Below are 20,235 nucleotides of genomic sequence, written 5' to 3' on the forward strand. Positions count from 1 at the left end.
ATATTAGCGGCGTCTGCCGGAGGAGAGCCATACTGACTAAGTATCGGGTATAACTGTAGAGTTGCGGTGTCCGCAGCAACTCACAACGTTCCCCCTCGTTTTTATTATACCCGATACTCAAAATGAGTATTGGGGTATATTAGATTTGTGGTAAAAGTGGATGTGTGTAACGTCCAGAAGGAATCGTTTCCGACCCCATAAAGTATATATATTCTTGATCAGCATCAATAGCCGAGTCGATTGAGCCCTGTCTGTCTGTCCGTCCGTCCGTCTGTCCGTCTGTCCGTCTGTCCGTCCCCTTCAGCGCCTAATGCTCAAAGACTATAAGAGCTAGAGCAACGATGTTTTGGATCCAGACTTCTGTGATATGTCACTGCTACAAAAATATTTCAAAACTTTGCCCCGCCCACTTCCGCCCCCACAAAGGGCGAAAATCTGTGGCATCCACAATTTTAAAGATACGAGAAAACCAAAAACGCAGAATCGTAGAGAATGACCATATCTTTTAGACTACGGAATCTGAATTGGATCGTATTATTATTATAGCCAGCATCAAGAAAACAATTTCATTTTTTCTCGCCCTGTCTCTCTCTAACACACACGTAGCATAGGCGGCTTTGCTTAGAGTAAAACATTAGCGCCTAGATCTCAGAGACTATAAAAGCTAGTGCAACCAAATTTGGTATCCACACTCCTAATATATCGGACCGAGACGAGTTTGTTTCAAAATTTCGCCACACCCCCTTCCGCCCCCGCAAAGGATGCAAATCTGGGGATATTCACAAATCTCAGAGACTATTAAAGCTAGAGTAACCAAATTTAGTATCCGCACTCCTGTTAGATCTCACTATAAAACGTATATCTCAAAATTTCGCCGCACCCCCTTCCGCCCCCACAAAGGACGAAAATCTGTTGCATCCACAATATTGCAGATTTGAGAAAACTAAAAACGCAGAATCATAGATAATGACCATATCTATCAGATTACTGAATCTGGATCAGATCAGATCATTTTTATAGCCAAAAGGAACAAATCAATTTGCAGTGGCTACGCAGCGCCCGACGTCACGCTCAGACTGATTTTCTGTCTCTCTCGCACGCACTCTTTGTCGTGTCGTTTAATATTAGACGCCGCCTGCTGGAGGAGAGCCATACTGACTTAGTATCGGGTATAACCGTAGAGTTGCGGTCTCCGAAGCAACTCACAACGTTCCCCCTCGTTGTAATATACTTCTTCTTGGCTTCTATGTGCTTGCGCCAGGTGAGCCGTCTGTCTAAATGGACGGCCAGGTAAACTACATCGTTACCTTGTGAGACTCGTGCATTGCTTAAAACCAAAGGAGAAACGCTTTGTTTGTTGAGACTCAACTAAAACCATCTCTCTACAGTAAATAGATAGTTGGGCAGTTGCCTTTATTGGGCATCTGGAGCGACTAAGAATTGCGGTGTCATCAACAAACGTTGAGGTTGTTACCTGGTTACTTGTAGGTATATCCTCGTTGTAAAAGACATGGATGTCCGAGAACGCTGCCTTGGGGCACGCCAGCTTTTATTATGCGGTCATTTGAGGTTGCCTCTCATCGCAAAGACTCTATTTTAGAGATTTGTGTTTTGTGAAAGCAGCTTTGTTATTTTGTACATAAGGCAGTCTAGGAATTCCAGGAATCGTGCCGTACAATATTTCCGTCAAATGCCGTATGAATCTCTGACGTGTGCGGTTGACCTGCTCAATCTTTCAGTCGTTTTCTCGAAAACCGAATTGGTACTATGGTATGGTACAATGTTGCTATTTTGGATGTATGGGCAAATGCGCAGCAGGAGAACTTTTTCAAATATCATGGAAAAAACAAATAAGCAGGTCTGTTGGTCTGTACAACGATGGCTGCGTTTTGTCTTATCCTGGCTTAGTAATCCTCAATATAATTGGCTTCTTCCATGTTTGGTGAAAGTACCAAAGTCTAGCGATTGCATCCAAAAGCTGCCAGATCTGTTGAACCGCACACCTAAGGAGTTCTATGATAATTTTCTGAGTTTATTTTGAGGTGCTAGTATTTTGCACCCCAGTTCGGCCCTTGAATTTAAAATTTAAATCAAAAAAATAAGAGCCTTCAGACTGTAGTATTCTTTACTTCCGTACCAATAAAAATTATATCGATAACTACTATTGGAACAATAGTGTTACCTTAAAATTATTCTATGTGACTTCAATGTCGGGATTTTTCGAAAAAATAATATATTATATTTTAGGTTTGCTGCGAATATGCTGCCCCGTTGAAGGATTCAAACATTCAACCGAGGTGGGCTCCATTGGCAGGATGGCGATTTTGGAAATGGCTCTTTTGACCAGACCATTTTCTGCACGAATGACTGTTACTCTCACGATGCCGTCATCCACAGAAATTGCGCTGTCGACTTGACCAGGTAGCCACCTGGTGCATTGTCCTCCTTCAGCAGCACGTTGCTACCGACCGTTGCAAAGCATATTGAGATGTCGCATTTTGTTGGCGAGCGATTCCTGACTTCTGATTTAAAATGGACCGCAAAATTTGATGCACACACTCACTTGGTAATGGGGCCATGATTTGGTCCAGAAGTTTAGGTCGCATGCGAAAGCAGCGCACACATTTGTTGATGATATTCGATACAGACTTTAGGCCTCCAAAAGGCCAGTATCGCTTACGGAGCGTTGCTAGGAAAAATTGCGGACCGGCATGAAGAAATTTTAGATGATAATGTGTAATTATTTCTGCGGTGACTGAGTAGCGTTTAAGCTACAATAACGGATGCTTTGCTTCATATTCCAAGTCTGAGTTCTGAAGACGAACGCCGATGTTTAAGAGTCCCTTGGCATCCAACAATGGGCACAAAGAACGAAGGTTGCTTCTGTTGGAAGAGGCTTATTTAAACTGAGCGCATTGTATTCATTGAAGAAGTGCGAAAGCTGAATTTTTTGTATAAATAAATGAGTTCAGCGCTTGATCAGATGAGAATCTGATCTCACCTTTGGAATAAAATCATTTTAGCGATATAAATCTGTACACGTTTGGGAAATTACGGTGTACCTTAGCAAATGACTTGTAGAATTAACAAGTTGCCACACAGCTGTGGCACAATAGACTCTCATTCATACAGTCCAATAGCTCGAATTGGCCTCCATTTAAATGAAGCTGTGTGTCCAAAAGTTCCAGAGGAGTGCTTCCACGCGATAAAATGTACGCAGGGTTCAGCTGGGAGGCCAGATGATGCCAGGTCATGCTCTTCGTGCGCTCCAGGATTTCCGATATTCCCTGTTGGATACAAAGACGTTAATGTGGATGTAAAGAAAATACTCTTTGCAATTCTGATCGGACAAATACGCGCGCACCATAAGCGGCTGTGCTGGCGTCGCGAAATCCATCCAGTTCATGTTTGGCCAGAGGAATCAGAAGGAAACGGGAAAATTTGAAACTGCTAACAAATGAGAGCTACGAAATGACTTTAATTCAGTCAAGGTGTAACGTAGGATCGTAGAATCTAGCTTTCATTGATAATACGCTGAGCCTTGTGACTGGTACTTCCGAAAAATTTGAAGAGCAGCCAATCAGAACTAGGGCATTATGGCAAACCTTCTCACAATCGGATTATCTTTCTCCTTTCAAGGCATCAGGATCGTTTGAGCATCATTTCCTGATTAGAAAGTTGTCCTATATCAGCAGCAGTTTTACTTGCTGGCGGATTCGAATGCTTTCTTCGATAGAGTCCCCTCCTCAGATTAAATCGTATATGTAGAATTCTCGACAAATTTCTCTGCAGCTAATAGAGAGGTAAGCTCTTCATCGTAGGTTAGCTGGTTCATTGAGCTGAAAACCATAGTCAAGCTAGGCACGGCAAGGTATAAATACACCTGAGTGGCTCTTAGCATGCCCACAGCAGGAAATTCGTGGTTTCAGGTATTAATACAAGCGTAGGACTGCGCAGTCGCCACAGCATCAATCTGCTGAAGCGGGTATCACGTTGCGCAGCTGCTGTGTCCCTACAACCACTTTTGCTGACGCTGCGCCTCTTGAGTTTTCTGTTACGAGACGCGGCACAAGTAGCATTTGGTCCACTTAATAATGTTTATGCTCGTCGACCAGACTGGCAATGCTACATGCTAGGGCACAAATACCTAGTCCTAGGCAGAATTAGATCATCGGCCTGAAGTTATCGGCTCCTTGTTTTACCTCTTTGGTGTGTTTGGAACACATTTTTGACCCAGTCTTCGTAGATGGACCAAGGACCACACAATTGCCAAAAGCTGCCGCTCGTTAGCAGCGAAGTTTAGCTCACTGTTCTTTAGGGTTCATGAAATCAATGGTATTGGGCGACCACCTTGCGAAAGGACTGTCCTGATGGTATAGGCAGAGGCGTAGATATATAGTTCGAACGGTTTTTTATAAATTGGGTAATTGACATAATTAATATTAGGTGTACTGATGCTAGACTGTTGCTTACGTTTTGAAAAGCGTGTCGTTGGACTTTGCTAAATATGATAGTGGTTTTTTTGTATACCCGATAATCAAAAATTGGGGTTTATTAGATTTGTGGGAAAAGTAGTTGTGTGTAACGCCCAGAAGAAGCGTTTTCGATAACATAAAGTATATATATTCCTGTTCAGCATCAATAGCCCAGTCGATTGAGCCATTTCTGTCTGTCTGTCCGTCCCGATGATCGCATAGATCTACGAGACTATAAGAGCCAGAAAAACCAAATTTGGTATCCGGTTGCAAGTGCATTTCAAAATTTCGCACTGCCCCCTTCCGCTTTCACAAAAGACGAAAATCTGTTGCATCCAAAATTTTAAAGATGCGAAAAATCAGAAACGCATCAAAGAGACGTCTGTCCTTATAAATAAATTTCCAGTGGCTACGATGCGCCCTACACGTTCTGACTGATTTTCTGTCTTTCCCTCCCACACTCTTTGTCGTTCAATATTAGTATCGGGTATAGATGTAGAGTTGCGGCCGTAGCAGCACACACAACGTTTCCCCTCGTTTTAGACTTATATTTATTGAAGGACACATTTTTCCCTTCTATAATGTCGGAAAACGTTCGGGCTATTGATGCAAAATTTTTCGCGAATCATATGTAGTAAGTTTATCTGCATTTCGTAGACCAAAGGGCAGTCGGCAAAACTCGTACTTCACTTTAAAACAAAATGTTTGGAAACAAAATTGTTTTCCTGTTGAATGTACCCAAGTTTGCTATGATCATTGAGATGCTTGACATTTGGTATTTGTTCGCCACTGTTTATTGGTTTAGCTTCCGAAAGTCCATTACGAGACGTTTCTTCCTATTGCCCTCCTCATCAGTGCCCTTTTTGTACACGACCCATATACGATTAATATATGGCGATCTAGATTTGCTATTGTCTTTTAAAAGGCTTTTAACTTTAACCTAGGGTAAGGGAGCAGCTCGAAGTAAACTACTTATAAGGCAGTGCTCCGGTAGGGTCGCGCTATTTATCTTATTCAACATTTTAATAAAATTCGCCTTTATGGCTGGGGTGCATCGACTTCAACAACGTTAGTAAGGTTACCATCTACATATGCAGCTATTGAATTTTATCACCTCAGTCGTGTTACCGAATCTGTGCATATCGCACTTGTAGCATTATGTCGCCCAATGATGGCCAATGATGCCATCGAAAGATGATGTTTTTAGAAAAAAAAGAGGGGGAACGTTGTGAGTTGCTGCTACGACTGCACCTCTACTATTATACCCGATACTTAGCCAGTATGGGTCTCCCCGACAAAAAGTGTGTGCGAGAGAGACAGAAAATCAGTCTAAATGTATCGTTGGGCTTGTGATTTGTTATTTTTGGCTATAATACTAATCCGATCTGATCAAAATTCGACAATCTGGAACATATGGTCATTCTCTATGATTGTGGGTTTTTAATTTTCCCATATCTTCAAATTCGTGGATGCCTCAGATTTTCGTTCTTTGTGGGTGCGGAAGGGGGTGCGGCGAAAATACCGAATTTGGTTACTCTATCTTTAATAATCTCTGAGATCGAGGCGCTCACTTTTAGCAATAGGCAAAGCCGACCATGAAACGTGTGTTAGAGAGAGACAGAGCGAGAGAAAATGAAATTGTTTTCTTTATTCTGGCTATAATAGTGATACGATCTTGTTCAGATTCTGCATTCTAGAAGAAATAATCATTCTCTTCGATTCTGCGTTTTCGGTTTTCTCGTATCTTTGAAATTGTAGATTCCAAAGATTTTCGTCCTTTGTGGGAGAGGAAGGGGGTGGGGCGAAGTTTTGAAATACACTTGTAACAGGGACATATCTCGAAAGTCCGGATACAAAATGTCGTTGTTCTAACTCTTATACTCTCTGAGCACTAGGCGGTTTGTACCAACTTCTCTTATTTTATTGGTACTTTTTTCCCCTTTAAGGCAAGGTATTGCAGTTCCGCTTGTTCTTCAGTAATGTTTCGTGTTGCGAATGCCCTTCAAACAATTTTCTTCCAGAGAAAGGGATTATACTTCGCCTTGTGTTTTTTTTTTTTTTGACTCAAGGGAGTGCTTTTTTTCCTATTTTTCCTCTTATAGGGCTACATGCTCTCTCGCGTTGTGTTACATTTTTCAAATTTTGTTATTTCTTGGACGTTGACATGCAATGACTGCATCTTTCAAGAGGCGAAGAAGGCTGTTACGCGCGGATCCCAGGCAAAACGCAGCCCTCCTCCCGCCCAACCGACCGAGGGGCGCTGCCGCATGACGCGCGGTGCGTAGCCGAACCGAACGCGAACATGCAAGAAAGATATCTATTAGACTAACATTCGATGAAAATTAGCTCTAAACTTACTAAGAAACTAAGCATGCAATCAAAATACAAATACCACTACAATTACTAATTAATAGAAAGGTGTGTAAGGATTAGTAATTTAATAAGAGGAAGAGAATTAGTGAGTGATATAATATGGTAGAGGGAATTATAATCCGAGCATAAGACCCTAAACGGTTCATGCAAGGAATAATTCGATCTACAAAGTGGAAGGAACAACGGTATAAAATTTCTAGTCAGTCTAATAGGAATCGTGAAGTTTATGCGGCTCAACAGATCAGGGCTGTCTATGTCACCCCTGATCAAGTTGTGTATAAATATCAAACCAAGCATTTTTCTACGGTTAACTAAGGATGGGAGGTTTACTAATAGCAGTCTGCTAGAGTAAGATGGGAGTCTTACACCCGCATCCCAGTTAAGGCCCCGCAGAGCAAAGAGTAAAAAGTTTTTCTGTACTGATTCTATACGGTCCTGGTGTACTTTGTACTGAGGGCACCATACACAGGAGCCGTATTCTAAGATCGGACGAACAAGCGAGGTATAGAGAGTCTTTGTTATATAGGGGTCGTCAAATTCCTTTGACCACCTCTTTATAAACCCAAGCACGCCCATGTCCTTATTTACCATGGTAGAAATGTGTTCGGAAAACTTTAACTTGGGGTCTAACATAACACCCAGATCATCCACCAGGGTAATTCTCTCAAGAGAACCACCAAATAGGGTGTAGGGATCAACAAAGGGCTAGAACGATGAAATGTCATAACTTTGCATTTCGAGGCATTAAGGTGTAACAAGTTTGCACAACACCATGACTGAAAGCTATTGAGATCGGATTGCAAGCGAGAATGAAATAAAATGTCCTTGTACTGGACACAGAGTTTAACATCATCCGCATACATAAGTACTCGAGAGTATGTTAATACTGAAGGTAAGTCATTAATAAAGAGTGTGAAGAGTAAGGGGTAAACCTTTACTGGTAAAGAGAGAGAGTTTTTGAAGAGGACTCTTTGAGACCTAGAACAAAGATAGCTAGAAATCCATCTCAGGAGGTTGGGCGGAAACCCTAAAAGGTCAAGTTTATGCGCTAAAAGGGAATGGCTTACAGAGTCGAATGCTTTACTAAAGTCGGTATAAATAACATGTGTACAAGTTACCTTGAAAGCCTTTAATAATGAAAGAGGTAAACTCTAATAAGTTCGTGGTGGTTGATCGCCGCCTTATAAATCCATGCTGAGTTGGAGATTGCTACCTTTTTTATGGAGAGGAATTATAAAATATTCCTTCCAGATCGGGGGGAAGAAAGAGGAATCAATGGACAGGGTGAATAGTTTAAGCAAAGGTCCACACAGAGCCTCAGCCCAGTACCTGAGTACACAACCTGGAACCCCGTCTGGACCATGAAGTAGGGAACATTCATTTAACAAGGGACTGAAAATGCCGTTCGACCTCGGTGAACCGTATGGGTACGGTTGACCAGAGTAGCTTTCCTCAGAATAGTGGTTTGGAAAAATTGGGCAAAAAGATCGGCAATTGCCTGATCATTATTTGCCGACGTATTACAAAATGAAAGCGAGGATGGGGATAGCTGAGGAAAACGTATCCTGCATCGAGATAGGTAGTTCTTATAGCATTGAGTATTAAGAACTGAAAAGTTTGACCGAGCTATAACATAGCGAGAGTGAGAAGTAGGAGAACCCACTTCTTGAAATTTTTTATAAAGTCTTGATTTTACATTTATTAGACTGGATAACTCTTTTGTAAACCAAGGGGGTTTTCCAGATCTAATCGGACAAGAAAGCGGGAAGAAGAATCAAAAAATGTTCCAAGAGCATTGTAAAAAATGTTTGTGCATTTTGTGACATCAGTGCACAAGTACAAAGTACAAGTAAACTCCTTCACCACCAAATGCTCCGGCCAAAATTTGGTGGAGCAAATGGTGTCAAATTAGAAGTTAAATTTCTCCACCTTTAAACCCACGGCTTTTATTTTGCTTTGAATAAAAGCAATTACATCATTAGATGTGAGGTCAGGGGCCAGCCGTGAAACAAAAACTTGTCGTTTTGGTGGGACTACCACCAGTGGTTTAGTCACCACAGGTCTAGTACCTGTGGTGGCAATATCCGGAGGTCCGGAACGTCTATTTACTGGTGGGATCGGGATAGACGGGACAACTAGTGAACTTGCGGACACCACGGACACGGACGCTGCAGACGTACTTGGCTGCACATTCTCCGACGCGATGAATTCGGCTACCGAATCTGCATCGCCAGCAGCTGTCGTTGCCTTTGGAGTGGCAAACGAGATCAACTGCTGCACACTTGGAGTGGTCGGAGTCAGTTTTTCGGCGGCGCACGGCTGAGTGACGGTTGGCACTTGCAGGTCCCGCGGAGTGACCTTTTTGCGCCTCGGAGACTCATTCAGCAGTTTTAAACCGCTAAACTGAGCCTCCATGGCTAGGAGCCGATCGTATTGGTTTTTGAAACCAACGGTCAGCTCCTTAAAGCCACTCCGCGTCTACCTCATGAAAGATACCATGTCCTTCTCCACCGCTCAGCATGCCTTGCAACTGTAATGCAAGCCATTACGTTTGGCTATAGCATCACTCACGAGGCCAGAAAATCCAGCGCATTTTGCGTGGACTACGCTGTCGCAGAGCCAGCAGGGGACATTCGGCTGATCGTGAGTGATCTGCTTCTTACAGGTTTTTTTGGCGCAGACCACAGCGTATTCCATTTTTATTATTTATATATTTGCTCAAGAAAATTTACGAAAAAAATGAAAATTTCCAAAACACAAGCACAAGCCGACGCCGAAAAATAAAAAGTTAAATAATGTTTTAACACAAATCAAAAGGCATGCACTCGAGCAATAGAATAGGTTTCCAGATTGTTGTCTGGTTAGGAAGTATAATTCGAATTTAGTTAGGAAAACACCGGCTGTTTATTCAAAACAAAAGGAAAAAATGCGGAGCGCAAAACAAAAACACGTCTGATCACTACGAAAGAGAACGGGATATTTTTGATATTTTTATTATGACATTTTCTGTGTTAGTAATTATACCCGATACTCAAAATGAGTATTGGGGTATATTAGATTTGTGGTAAAAGTGGATGTGTGTAACGTCCAGAAGGAATCGTTTCCGACCCTATAAAGTATATATATTCTTGATCAGCATCAATAGCCGAGTCGATTGAGCCATGTCTGTCTGTCCGTCTGTCCGTCCGTCCGTCTGTCCGTCTGTCCGTCCCCTTCAGCGCCTAATGCTCAAAGACTATAAGGGCTCGCGCACACTGTAGCTGAAAGCGGAGCTGAAAACGGAGCTGATAGCTTATTTTTCAGCTCTGAAAAAACAAACACACTGCACCGGTGCAAGTGCGCACATTGCAGACTGAGCTGAGCTGAAAGCTGAAAAAGCTCGCTGAAATCAGCTCAGCTTAGTTTGATCGATCAAGCATGTTTGTTTTTTCAGCAAGCTGATTGCTGATTTTGTTCAAGTGTATTGGTTCATAAGTGATCGAAAATGGGCTGCAAAACATTGTTAAGCGAAATTACGGTTAACCCAGCGCTGGGAAATAAGCGGGCTTATTAAAAATATTTGAATAATAGTTTTATGTCTAAAATTTCTGGAAGGTGATAAATTGGGCAAAAAAGTTTTATTATTTACCATTTTCATATGTCAATAATAAATATAATATACTATGTCCTCAAGTACAGCAAACGCTCGAAAGACATCACAATGTTTATTATTATACAAAATAAATAATAATTGAAAAAAGTAATAATAATTCGTAAAATAAAAGTAATACGAATAAAAACTCAACGGAAATATGGTTAAAATACACGTAATTTAAAAATAAAACCAAGAAAACTTCCGTCTGGCTACTGTACGTGCTGTGAAGTAATAATTCATTAACAATATAATAATAATAATTATAATGATATCTATTGATGCCACTTAAGTAGATAGGCAAAGGGAGGCAGGGGCTTTCAGCAATCAGATCAGCCGACAATGTACGCACCTGCAAGCTGATTCTGCCTGAGAAAAGCTCTCAGATCAGCTGAGCTTTCAGCTCTGATTTCAGCGTCGATTTCAGCTCCGCTTTCAGCTATAGTGTGCGCGAGCCCTAAGAGCTAGAGCAACGATGTTTTGGATCCAGACTTCTGTGATATGTCACTGCTCCAAAAATATTTCAAAACTTTGCACCGCCCACTTCCGCCCCCACAAAGGGCGAAAATCTGTGGCATCCACAATTTCGACGATACGAGAAAACTAAAAACGCAGAATCGTAGAAGATGACTATATCTTCTAGAGTGCAAAATCTGAACCAGATCGTATAATTATTACAGCCAGAATCACGAAAACAATTTCACTCTTTCTCGCTCTGTCTCACTCTAACACACAGGTTTCATGGTCGGTTTTGCCAATTGCAAAATATGAGTTCAAGGATCTCAGAACCTATAAAAGCCAGAGCAACCAAATTTGGTATCCACACTCCTGTGATATCGGACCTTGACCGTTTCATGTCCAAATTTCGCCACACCCCCTTCCGCCCCCGCAAAGGACGAAAATCTGAGGCAACCACAAATCTCAGAGACTATTAAGGCTAGAGTAACCAAATTTGGTACACACACTCCTTTAAGATGTCACTATAAAACGTATATCTCAGAATTTCGCCCCACCCCCATCCGCCCCCACAAAGGACGAAAATCTGTTGCATCCACAATATTGCAGATTTGAGAAAACTAAAAACGCAGAATCATAGAGAATGACCATATCTATCAGATTTCTGAGTCTGGATCAGATCAGATAATTTTTATAGCCAACAGGAACAAATCAATTTGCATTGGCTACGCAGCGCCCGACGTCACGCTCAGCCTGATTTTCTGTCTCTCTCGCACGCACTCTTTGTCGTGTCGTTTAATATTAGCGGCGTCTGCCGGAGGAAAGCCATACTGACTAAGTATCGGGTATAACTGTAGAGTTGCGGTGTCCGCAGCAACTCACAACGTTCCCCCTCGTTTAAAACTATGTTGGGTGAACTGGGTAAAATCCCATTGGGCGCCAGATAGTTCTAGCTGAACGACGAATTTACTTTATAGAGTTGAGATTTATTGTTCCTCGGGCGGAGGTCTTAGAGAATCTGAAACTAAGAAATATGGAAATCTTAATATTAGACCTACGACCGTGGGCTGCGCAGTCGCCGCCGCATTAATTTTTTAACAAGACTAGCGCGTTTCTGCTGCAGTGGCAAGACCGCGATGAAAACCACGAATTGAATCAAAACGAGAAAAAAGATTACGTCGGGGTCACCAATGTTTCGAGGTGTTACTATTTTCATAATTAAATTCAACAAAATAAAATACTTTTGACTATGGAATTCGACTGTGCCATGAAATATTATATCGATAACTAGTTGTGGTACTATAGTAGGTTAGGTTAGGTTCAGGCGGTAGCCTGGGGGAGTGATGAAACCCTCCCAAGCTCACTTGGACCTGTAGAAGGTTCGTTGTGATGCCGCATGGGCGTGTTCCCCTTCCCAATGCCTAAAAACTGTGGAGAACAGGCTGTTGCAAATTAAGGGCAGTCCCATCCGGAGGCTTGGATGAATCTGGACAAGGTCCCCCGTTTTGATTTCGGACAGGTCCGAAAGGTCCAAGGAAAGGAAAGCGGCCCCGAGAATACGAAGACGACGATTTCCAAGGGCCGGGCGGTGCCAGAAAGGGGGACCGATTCGATATGGCCATATCTATCTTGAGATTTTACAGAAAACGGTTTGCTGCCATCTCCTATTGGTATTTTGCTCGAACAATTCGGGCGTGAGGAGCCTGCACGTAGCCAGAGGCATCACTACCTGCTTCCTCTCCGATAGGAGAGGATTCGTAGTACCCTGCCTTGCTAGCTCGTCGGCGGCGTCGTTCCCCTCGATGTTCCTGTGGCCTGGGACCCATATAAGGAAGAGGTCTAACTGCTCTGCGATCTCGTGCAGAGACCTGCGGCAGTCATTTACGGTCGCTGAGTTCGACGATATTGAACCTAAAGCTTTAATAGCTACTTGGCTGTCCGAGAAAACGCACACTAAGTGCGTGTCTAGAAGTAGTTTGGAGACGATGGAAATGGCCTCCTTGATGGCTACAACCTCCGCTTGGAACACACTGCAGTGGTCCGGGAGCCTAAAGCAATGACTGATGTTCAGCTTGCTACAGTAGACTCCGTCTCCCATGCGACCGTCTAGCTGTGAGCCATCAGAGTAGAAGTTAATCGCATTTGCAGGTCCTGGTTCGCCCATCTCCCAGGCGTCGATAGGTGATACAATAGGATACAATAATCAGTCCTCTCGAGTAACTGCGGGAGTCTCGTCAGGATTCCTGAGTGCCCAACAGTGCCCACAGCTTGGCTTCTCTCATTTTGAGGGCGAAGAGTGTTGCCACCTTCTATCCCATGAGATCTACAGGGAGGAGGTCCAGCACAGTATCCAGGGTTTCCCCTGGAGTAGTGCGTAACCCGCCAGTTATGCATAGCTCTACCATGCGTTGAACTCTGCTGAGTTTATTGAGGCATGTCCTTTTGTCTAAGGCTTGCCACCATACCACCACTCCATAGAGCATGATCGGTCGTATGATGGCGGTGTAAAGCCACCGAACTATATAGGGGGTCATTCCCCATTTTATCCATTCCCCGATGGCTTTTCTGCAAGTATAGAGGGCCACTGTGGCCTTCTTTAATTTCCAGTCTAGCTTTCTATCGAGGATTAGGCCAAGATACTTGGCGTTGTTGCTGAAGACTAGCGCTTCCCCACATAGTCTTGGGGGAATCAGTGCCGGAACTTTTTACTTCCTAGTGAAGAGCACCAGTTCCGTTTTCCCGCAGCAGTTCGTTCACTGCCACGTTCCATAGCAGGGGCGAGAGGCTTCCGCCCTGCGGGGTGCCTACACTGACAAATCTGGTGGACGTTGACGTCCCCAGTGATGCCTTAACTGTCCTGCATTGTAGCATCCACTAGCAACTCCCAGGTCCGTCAGTGCACCCGTGATGTCGAGGAAGGCTACTCCTTACTCCTCCACGGTGTACTCCTTACAGTTGAGGGACGCTTCTATGATCGATGTGATCGTATGTAGGGCCGTTTCGGTGGATCTTCCTTTCCGATAGGCACGCTGGGAGTCTGAGATTAGACTAGGCGGAATATTTACCGTGAGATGCATACCCAAAAGCCGTTCCATCGTTTTCAGAAGGAGGGACGATAGACTTATGGGTCTGAAATCTTTGGGGGCAGTGTGCGAGGGCTTACCTGCCTTGGGGATGAAGACGACTTTGGTATGAAGCCAGGTTTCCGGGATATATCCATGGGAAAAGATTTCTTCGTATATCGTTTTGAGCCAATTAGTGGCTTCTTGTCCAGCGTGAATCAGTTGGGCAGGGATGATGCCATCTGGTCCCGCAGACTTGTATGGTTTGAAGCTTTTTTTTGCCCAGGAAATGTTCTCCTGGCTTAGCAGGTTCATGATATCACTTGAGGCAACGGAAGGAGTCGCGATGTAATGTGGTCTGTTTTCAACGCAGCCGGGAAAGTGGGTGTTAAGGATAAGATTTAGCGACTCATTGCTGGACGTTGTCCATGATTGGTCGGCATTCTTCAGGTAGCCCAGAGTGGGTGTAGTCTTCGAGAGAACTTTGCGCAAGCGCGAGGCTTCTGAGTTATTCCCAATGTCGCTACAGAACTTACGCAATGAGGCGCGTTTGGCTTTCCTGAGTTCTTTATTGTAAATTGACAGACCGGCCTTGTAATCGGCCCAGTTCTGCTCAACGTTTTCAGCCTTAGCTTTATTGAAGAGTCTCCGGGAGGATTTCCGGAGTTCCCTCAGTTTCGGATTCCACCATTCAGGTTTCTTGCGGCCTCTGCACTTGCCAGAGGGGCAGCATTTATCGAGCACCTCATTACAGACGTCGGTAAATAGTTTAGCAAGATGAGTCGTAGCTTCCCTGGAAATCTCCTCCTCAGGGGGAGTCTCAGGGAGAACACGACGGAGGTGGTCTGAGTACCGAGCCCAGTTTGTCCGCCTAATGTTCCGGAATTGAGCTGGTTTCGGTAGTGAAAAAGAGAATACTATTTCCACGTACCTGTGGTCCGATAAGGAGTGCTCTTCCAGGACCCTCCAGGATACGATATTCCCATGTAACTCATGAGAGGCAAGTGTGAGGTCCAGGACCTCTTTGCGAGTTTTAATAATGAAGGTGGGATCCCTCCCCCTATTTAATAGGACCATCTGAGTGGTCAGTAAATAGTTGAAAAGGTACTCACCCCTTTCGTTGGTGTCAGTGCTTCCCCACTGGCAGTGCTGTGCATTGGCGTCGCACCCTACAATTAGGCCGGTGTCCTTCGCCTCGCAGTCTGTGATTAGCGCCCTGAGCCCTTGTGGCGGTATGGTCTGGTTGGTCGTGACCCATGTACGTGGAGCAGATTCTTAGTGAGCACCCCTAGCCTTCGAGGCTCACTGTTGTTTGTTTTTCATTGCTGAAATTTGGGAGCAAAAATAAGTGCAAATCTCTTTTTGCAAGGATGCAGGTGCGAGTTTTACCTGCGGTGTCAGCTACGTATAGCTTATAGTCTGGAGTCCTCTGACTAGAGACCCTGTTTCCGAGGATCCTGGGCTTCTGAATGAGGACTATGTCCACCCTTGGCTAGGTGGAGCAAGAGAGCAGCGCATGCTGCCTAACAATGATGGAGGTTTATCTGCAGGAGTATCATTGACATTCCTGAGGTTCACCTCCACCATTGTCTTGTCGTGGTCGCTCTCCGAAGAGTCCAGCTCCTCCCCGACCCCGATGTGCTTGAGATCCCTAGTAAGATCGCTCACGTCTGACACGTAACCATCTGGGATGTCATCCGACACCACTGATGTCACGTCCGATACCGACACAGGCTTGTTCTCCATGCTAGGGAACTCCGGGGGCTCCAGGTCTGGGCCGACCGTCGGTTGCATGTCTAGGACTCCAATCAGGATTTTTCCTCTCTCCACCTCGGCCAACGAGCGGTTGCTCACGGTTTTCGTCCTCTTGGCCTGTTGGACTTGTGTGGCGGTGTCCTCCGCCGAGCGTTGCCGCTTGCTTGGGGCCTTGGCCGCGATTCGATTCCCTGGGCAGCCGCCAGGAACACCGGGTCGTCGTTGCCCAGGATGAAGGCCGCACGTCTCTTGTCTTGCAACTTCGGCCTATCTTTCGAGGCAAAGGCGCCGTCTGCTGGGGTTGTCAAGGGGTCCCCGGTCCCAAGGGGTCTGCCAGCCACGATATCGCTCTGCATGGCCGCCACCCCGGTAACCGGGTCGCCCTTAGTGCCCCCCGACGTGGATTGGCCCGATTGGCTTTTCGGTCCTCTCCTCGCAGACCTGCTGCCTCGAGACGGTGGACCGACTTAGTCTCCTTCCCCGTCTTTTTGGGCACTGGTTTCCCAGATGCGTTTGTAGAAGGATGGTCTTTTCCCTCCGGCATTTCCCACGCATATAAGCGACCGAGCACCCCCTCGACCATGCATCCCTCGGCATATGACAGTGTCACCTTGGATTGCGGTTATTTCACTGAGAGTTTTCTTCTCTCCGCCCGACTACAATTAGCCAGCATTCTGGAAGAGACATGATCGTACCAGGACCTGTTTCCAGCCGCCCTCACGGGGAGAGTATAGTCGCACTTCCGATGGTGTGTACAGTTACGGCGGGTGCCGCTTCGCTCGTGCCCACCTGTATCCTATGACGCGGAGCACAGTCATCTTGCATCCAGGGCAAGCCATGAACCCGAGGCGCCTGTACCCCGTTCCGAGTCTACAGTTGTGACGAGCCGACCCGACATCCGTTTATCCCCCTGTAGCACCCGAAGGCTGACGGCCCTACTATAGTATTAACAAAGACTTTGTTAACTAGCGCGCTAGAGCTTTTCACTTGGATGTATAAGCTGATCGTTCGTATTATCAGTCAGCAACGCAAACACTTTGGTGATTTGCATTTACTATGCGATTTGAGCTTCCACAATTTATTTCTGGTTTATTGCCCTCAGTTTTGCAGCCTGAGTTTTCTCTTGATTTTAATGTAGCGATCCCATTATGTCTGCATAGCCGGACCAGCTTGTTGAACTTGTTATGGGTCTTGTGCAACCTGCAAGCACAAGACCCATAACAATTACCCAAATTGGCACTGAAACTTTCATTCCACTTTGTAATAGCATTTTGCGCTTGCGTTGCAGAAGTTATGTACATAGTCGAAATCGCGCTGTTGTTGACGAAGACCGTTGCATTTGATGTTGTTTTTGCTGCGATTGCAGTTGTTGAGGCGGTCATTGCACTTGTTGTAGCTGGCGAGCCACACTGCGAGATCTATAACATGGGAGTTACAGTAAGCTCCAGCTTGGAAGCACCAGCTTCCAATCGGCTGTAGGAAGTTGGGGACTGCATACCTGCAGCAGTGTCAGGATCATCTCTGGTTCTACAGGCTTCCCCGAGACGAATGCAGTGGCCCTCGGTCTGCTCGGAACGTCTTCCCATATGACGGCCTGCAGTTTGGCTCCTGGGTAATCCTTAAGGGGAATCCACCGCTTTTATGTAGTGGGCCGCACATTGAGTGTCTTAGTATGTGGTGGCTTTCACCGTGCCTTGATGCGTTCTCGCCACTCTGGTATCTTGCTATTTAAGCAATTTGAATGTCGTTTAACGTTTCCCTATCTTCGGCGTCCATTATCCTAATCAATATCTTTTCCCTTTTTTATCATTTGCAAGTACTGGTCCATGTTATAATAAACAATTAAATCCCAAGATGAGGTGACCATTTCAACGTCTCCCAACGAGTTTAAATATATCGAAGTGGAACTGTTAATTTTTTCGATTGACCACTTCGCTTGTCCTCTGGCAAAAATGTTTGCATTTGATACTTGGCAACATAACACGAGTAGTAACCATTAGTCTTAGTTTGGATATTTGAAGTCTACTACGAGTACTTCTGGTCTCTTTTGGAGTCATTTCTGAGTCTTGCTCTTCTGATTTAATGCACAAATTTGAGTTATAGGTCGACCTGTCTTGATGTTTTATTGTTGCTACTCTGATTCTATCGTCCCCAATTACCCTTTTCAAGTGATATTTCACTGATTTTACCCCAGCCGCCCAGATACCTCCGAAGTGAGGTCCTGCCGGGGGAATGAAATGCCACTCGTTCTGTTCTCTTTTTAACATTGGCACTTTTTATGTTGTCCCTAAGAGTTCTTTGGTACTCTTACTTCCGCTCTAAGTCACCAACTTCAATTGTTGTCGCAACAACAAATTTATCACCTTTTGATTTGGTGCAACCGGATATAATCCATCCGAAATCTATATTTTGACCAAGTAGACGTCTATTTTTACTACCCCGTTTTTATACCCGATGCTCAAAATGATATATGAATTTGTAGTGAAAATGGATGTGTGTAACGTCCAGAAGAAATCGTTTCCGACCTTATAAAGTATATATATTCTTGATCAGCATCAATAGCCGAGTCGATTGAGCCCTGTCCGTCTGTCCGACTGACTATAAGAGCTAGAGCAACGACATTTTTATCCGGACTTCTGTCACTGTTACATGTATATTCTAATGCATCCATAACAAGATCTCAGAGACTATACAAGCTAGAGCAACCAAATTTAGTATCCACACTCCTATAATATCATACCTTGACAAGTTTGTTTCAAAACTTCGCTACACCCGCTTCCGCCCCCGCAAAGGACGAAAAACTGGGGCATCCACAAATCTCAGAGACTATTAAGGCTAGAGTAACCAAATTTGGTATCCACACTCCAGTTAGATCTCACTATAAAATGTATATTTAAAAATTTCGCCCCCCACAAAAGACGAAAATCAGTGGCATCCACAATATTGAAGATACAAGAAAACTACAAACGCACATTCATAGAAAATGACAGTATATATGAGATTGCTGAATCTGGGTCAGATCGGATCATTTTTATAGCCAAAGGAATTGTTTCTTGGATTTGGATTTGTTCCTTTTTTGCACTATAAGGCCAGAAATATTTAAAATAACCGTTGTGTAGATAATTTTAATGATCACTTTATTAAAACAAGACAGTTCGGTGTTAAGATGTTTTAGAGCAAGTTAATGACGGCTGGCAAGTACGTTCGACAGTTAACAGTTAACAAAATGAAGTTAAATGTAAAATTAAAAATGAATAAGTTTCTACTATACAGAGAGACTTTATTTTTGGATAAGATTTTTGTGTTGTTCCAAGACTGGCGTTTCTAGTATAATCCGTCATAACAACTATAGTTAGCCTACTTAATCTCCATTCGTTACAGTATGTATAAAAATGGAGAAAGGCAATTTTATAGAACTATATCGCATGAGTGAGATCGTCTGGGCAGATTTGACTCAAATTTTTATTCGGTTGTTTGTATTTGCCAGGAAAAGGTTTTTACGAAATACAATTTTGGACCTCACTCGCGTTCCCGAAAAAATTGATTATTTTAAATTTATTCAGTTTTCCTTACTTACTAAGAGAAGTTTTTACAAAAGAAAAAACCCTCCCGTGATAGCGAAAAAATTCAGTTTTATATCTATTTCACTTATGGAAAAATATTTCACCCGTATAATAGTAGGCGAAGAGGCAAGTGTCATAGTCGGAGATCAGTTCCTAACTCGAGATATAATTCTCCATCGACGAAATAATCAATTGAGTTATTTGTTTGACTAATTTTGATTAAACAAACCTTGCACGGCGTACACGTCATGCAATAAGTAATCAGAATGTCCGTCCTAATCTAACGCAAGTGGAACGTGCAGTAGAAAATGAAAGAGGACTTGCCATATGGTACAGGTTCATGATGCACAATTAACACTTTAAATTTGACAATATATTACTGGAAAAAGACAAGTCGTAAATGTAGACTTGAATCACGCTGCTTTCGTATATGCTGCTTTCCGAAATCGCCTACAAAGATCTTCGCTGCGTTGGTATCGGTTCATTGTCTATTGAAATACAATGAAAAATATAACGTATGCTTTCAAGTGACGTCATTTGGGGCCGAAGTTGTTAATTAACATGGCTGCAATCCGAGCTATAAGGTAATGGCGACTTCTTATCCAAATAAATCCAAAGGTCGAAACGCAGCGTCTCATGTTCATAAACATGTTGCAGGATCTGAAACATCCGAAATTGTGCAACGGTACGCGGTTGTCCGTCAAGAAACTGATGAACAATGTAATTCAAGCGACGATCATCAAGAGAAAATTCAAACGAGAGGTCTTTATCGTATCAAGCGGCTTTAGTTCCCCATTCGATTGGATTTTGCAATGACAGTCAATAGATCGCAAGGCCAATCGTTGAAGGTCTATGAATTTATCTCGAATTTCTCTATTTTTCGAAAAAAATAGTTTAACATATCGCTCTCAACTGATTTC

The 20,235-nt window shown here is 43.8% G+C and overlaps 1 protein-coding gene across 2 annotated transcripts in view; it reads left to right on the forward strand.

Annotated features, from left to right (window-relative positions):
- The window catches only part of LOC6603316 (techylectin-5B), a 126,062-nt gene that overhangs the window by 63,557 nt on the left and 42,270 nt on the right, over positions 1-20,235 (forward strand). The window contains exon 1 of one of the 2 annotated variants that reach the window (XM_026985626.1): positions 2,474-2,566. The exons of the other annotated variant lie outside the window; for it this stretch is intronic. Within the exon in view, the coding sequence (XP_026841427.1) occupies positions 2,489-2,566 (78 nt within the window). The 5' untranslated portion in view covers positions 2,474-2,488. Of the gene's footprint in view, positions 1-2,473; positions 2,567-20,235 lie in introns of those variants that run through there. 2 annotated transcript variants of the gene reach the window in all.

The sequence above is a fragment of the Drosophila persimilis genome, unplaced genomic scaffold (assembly GCF_003286085.1).
Source record: "Drosophila persimilis strain 14011-0111.01,24,50 unplaced genomic scaffold, DperRS2 tig00000002-arrow-pilon, whole genome shotgun sequence".
Classification (NCBI taxonomy): Eukaryota; Metazoa; Arthropoda; class Insecta; order Diptera; family Drosophilidae; genus Drosophila; species Drosophila persimilis.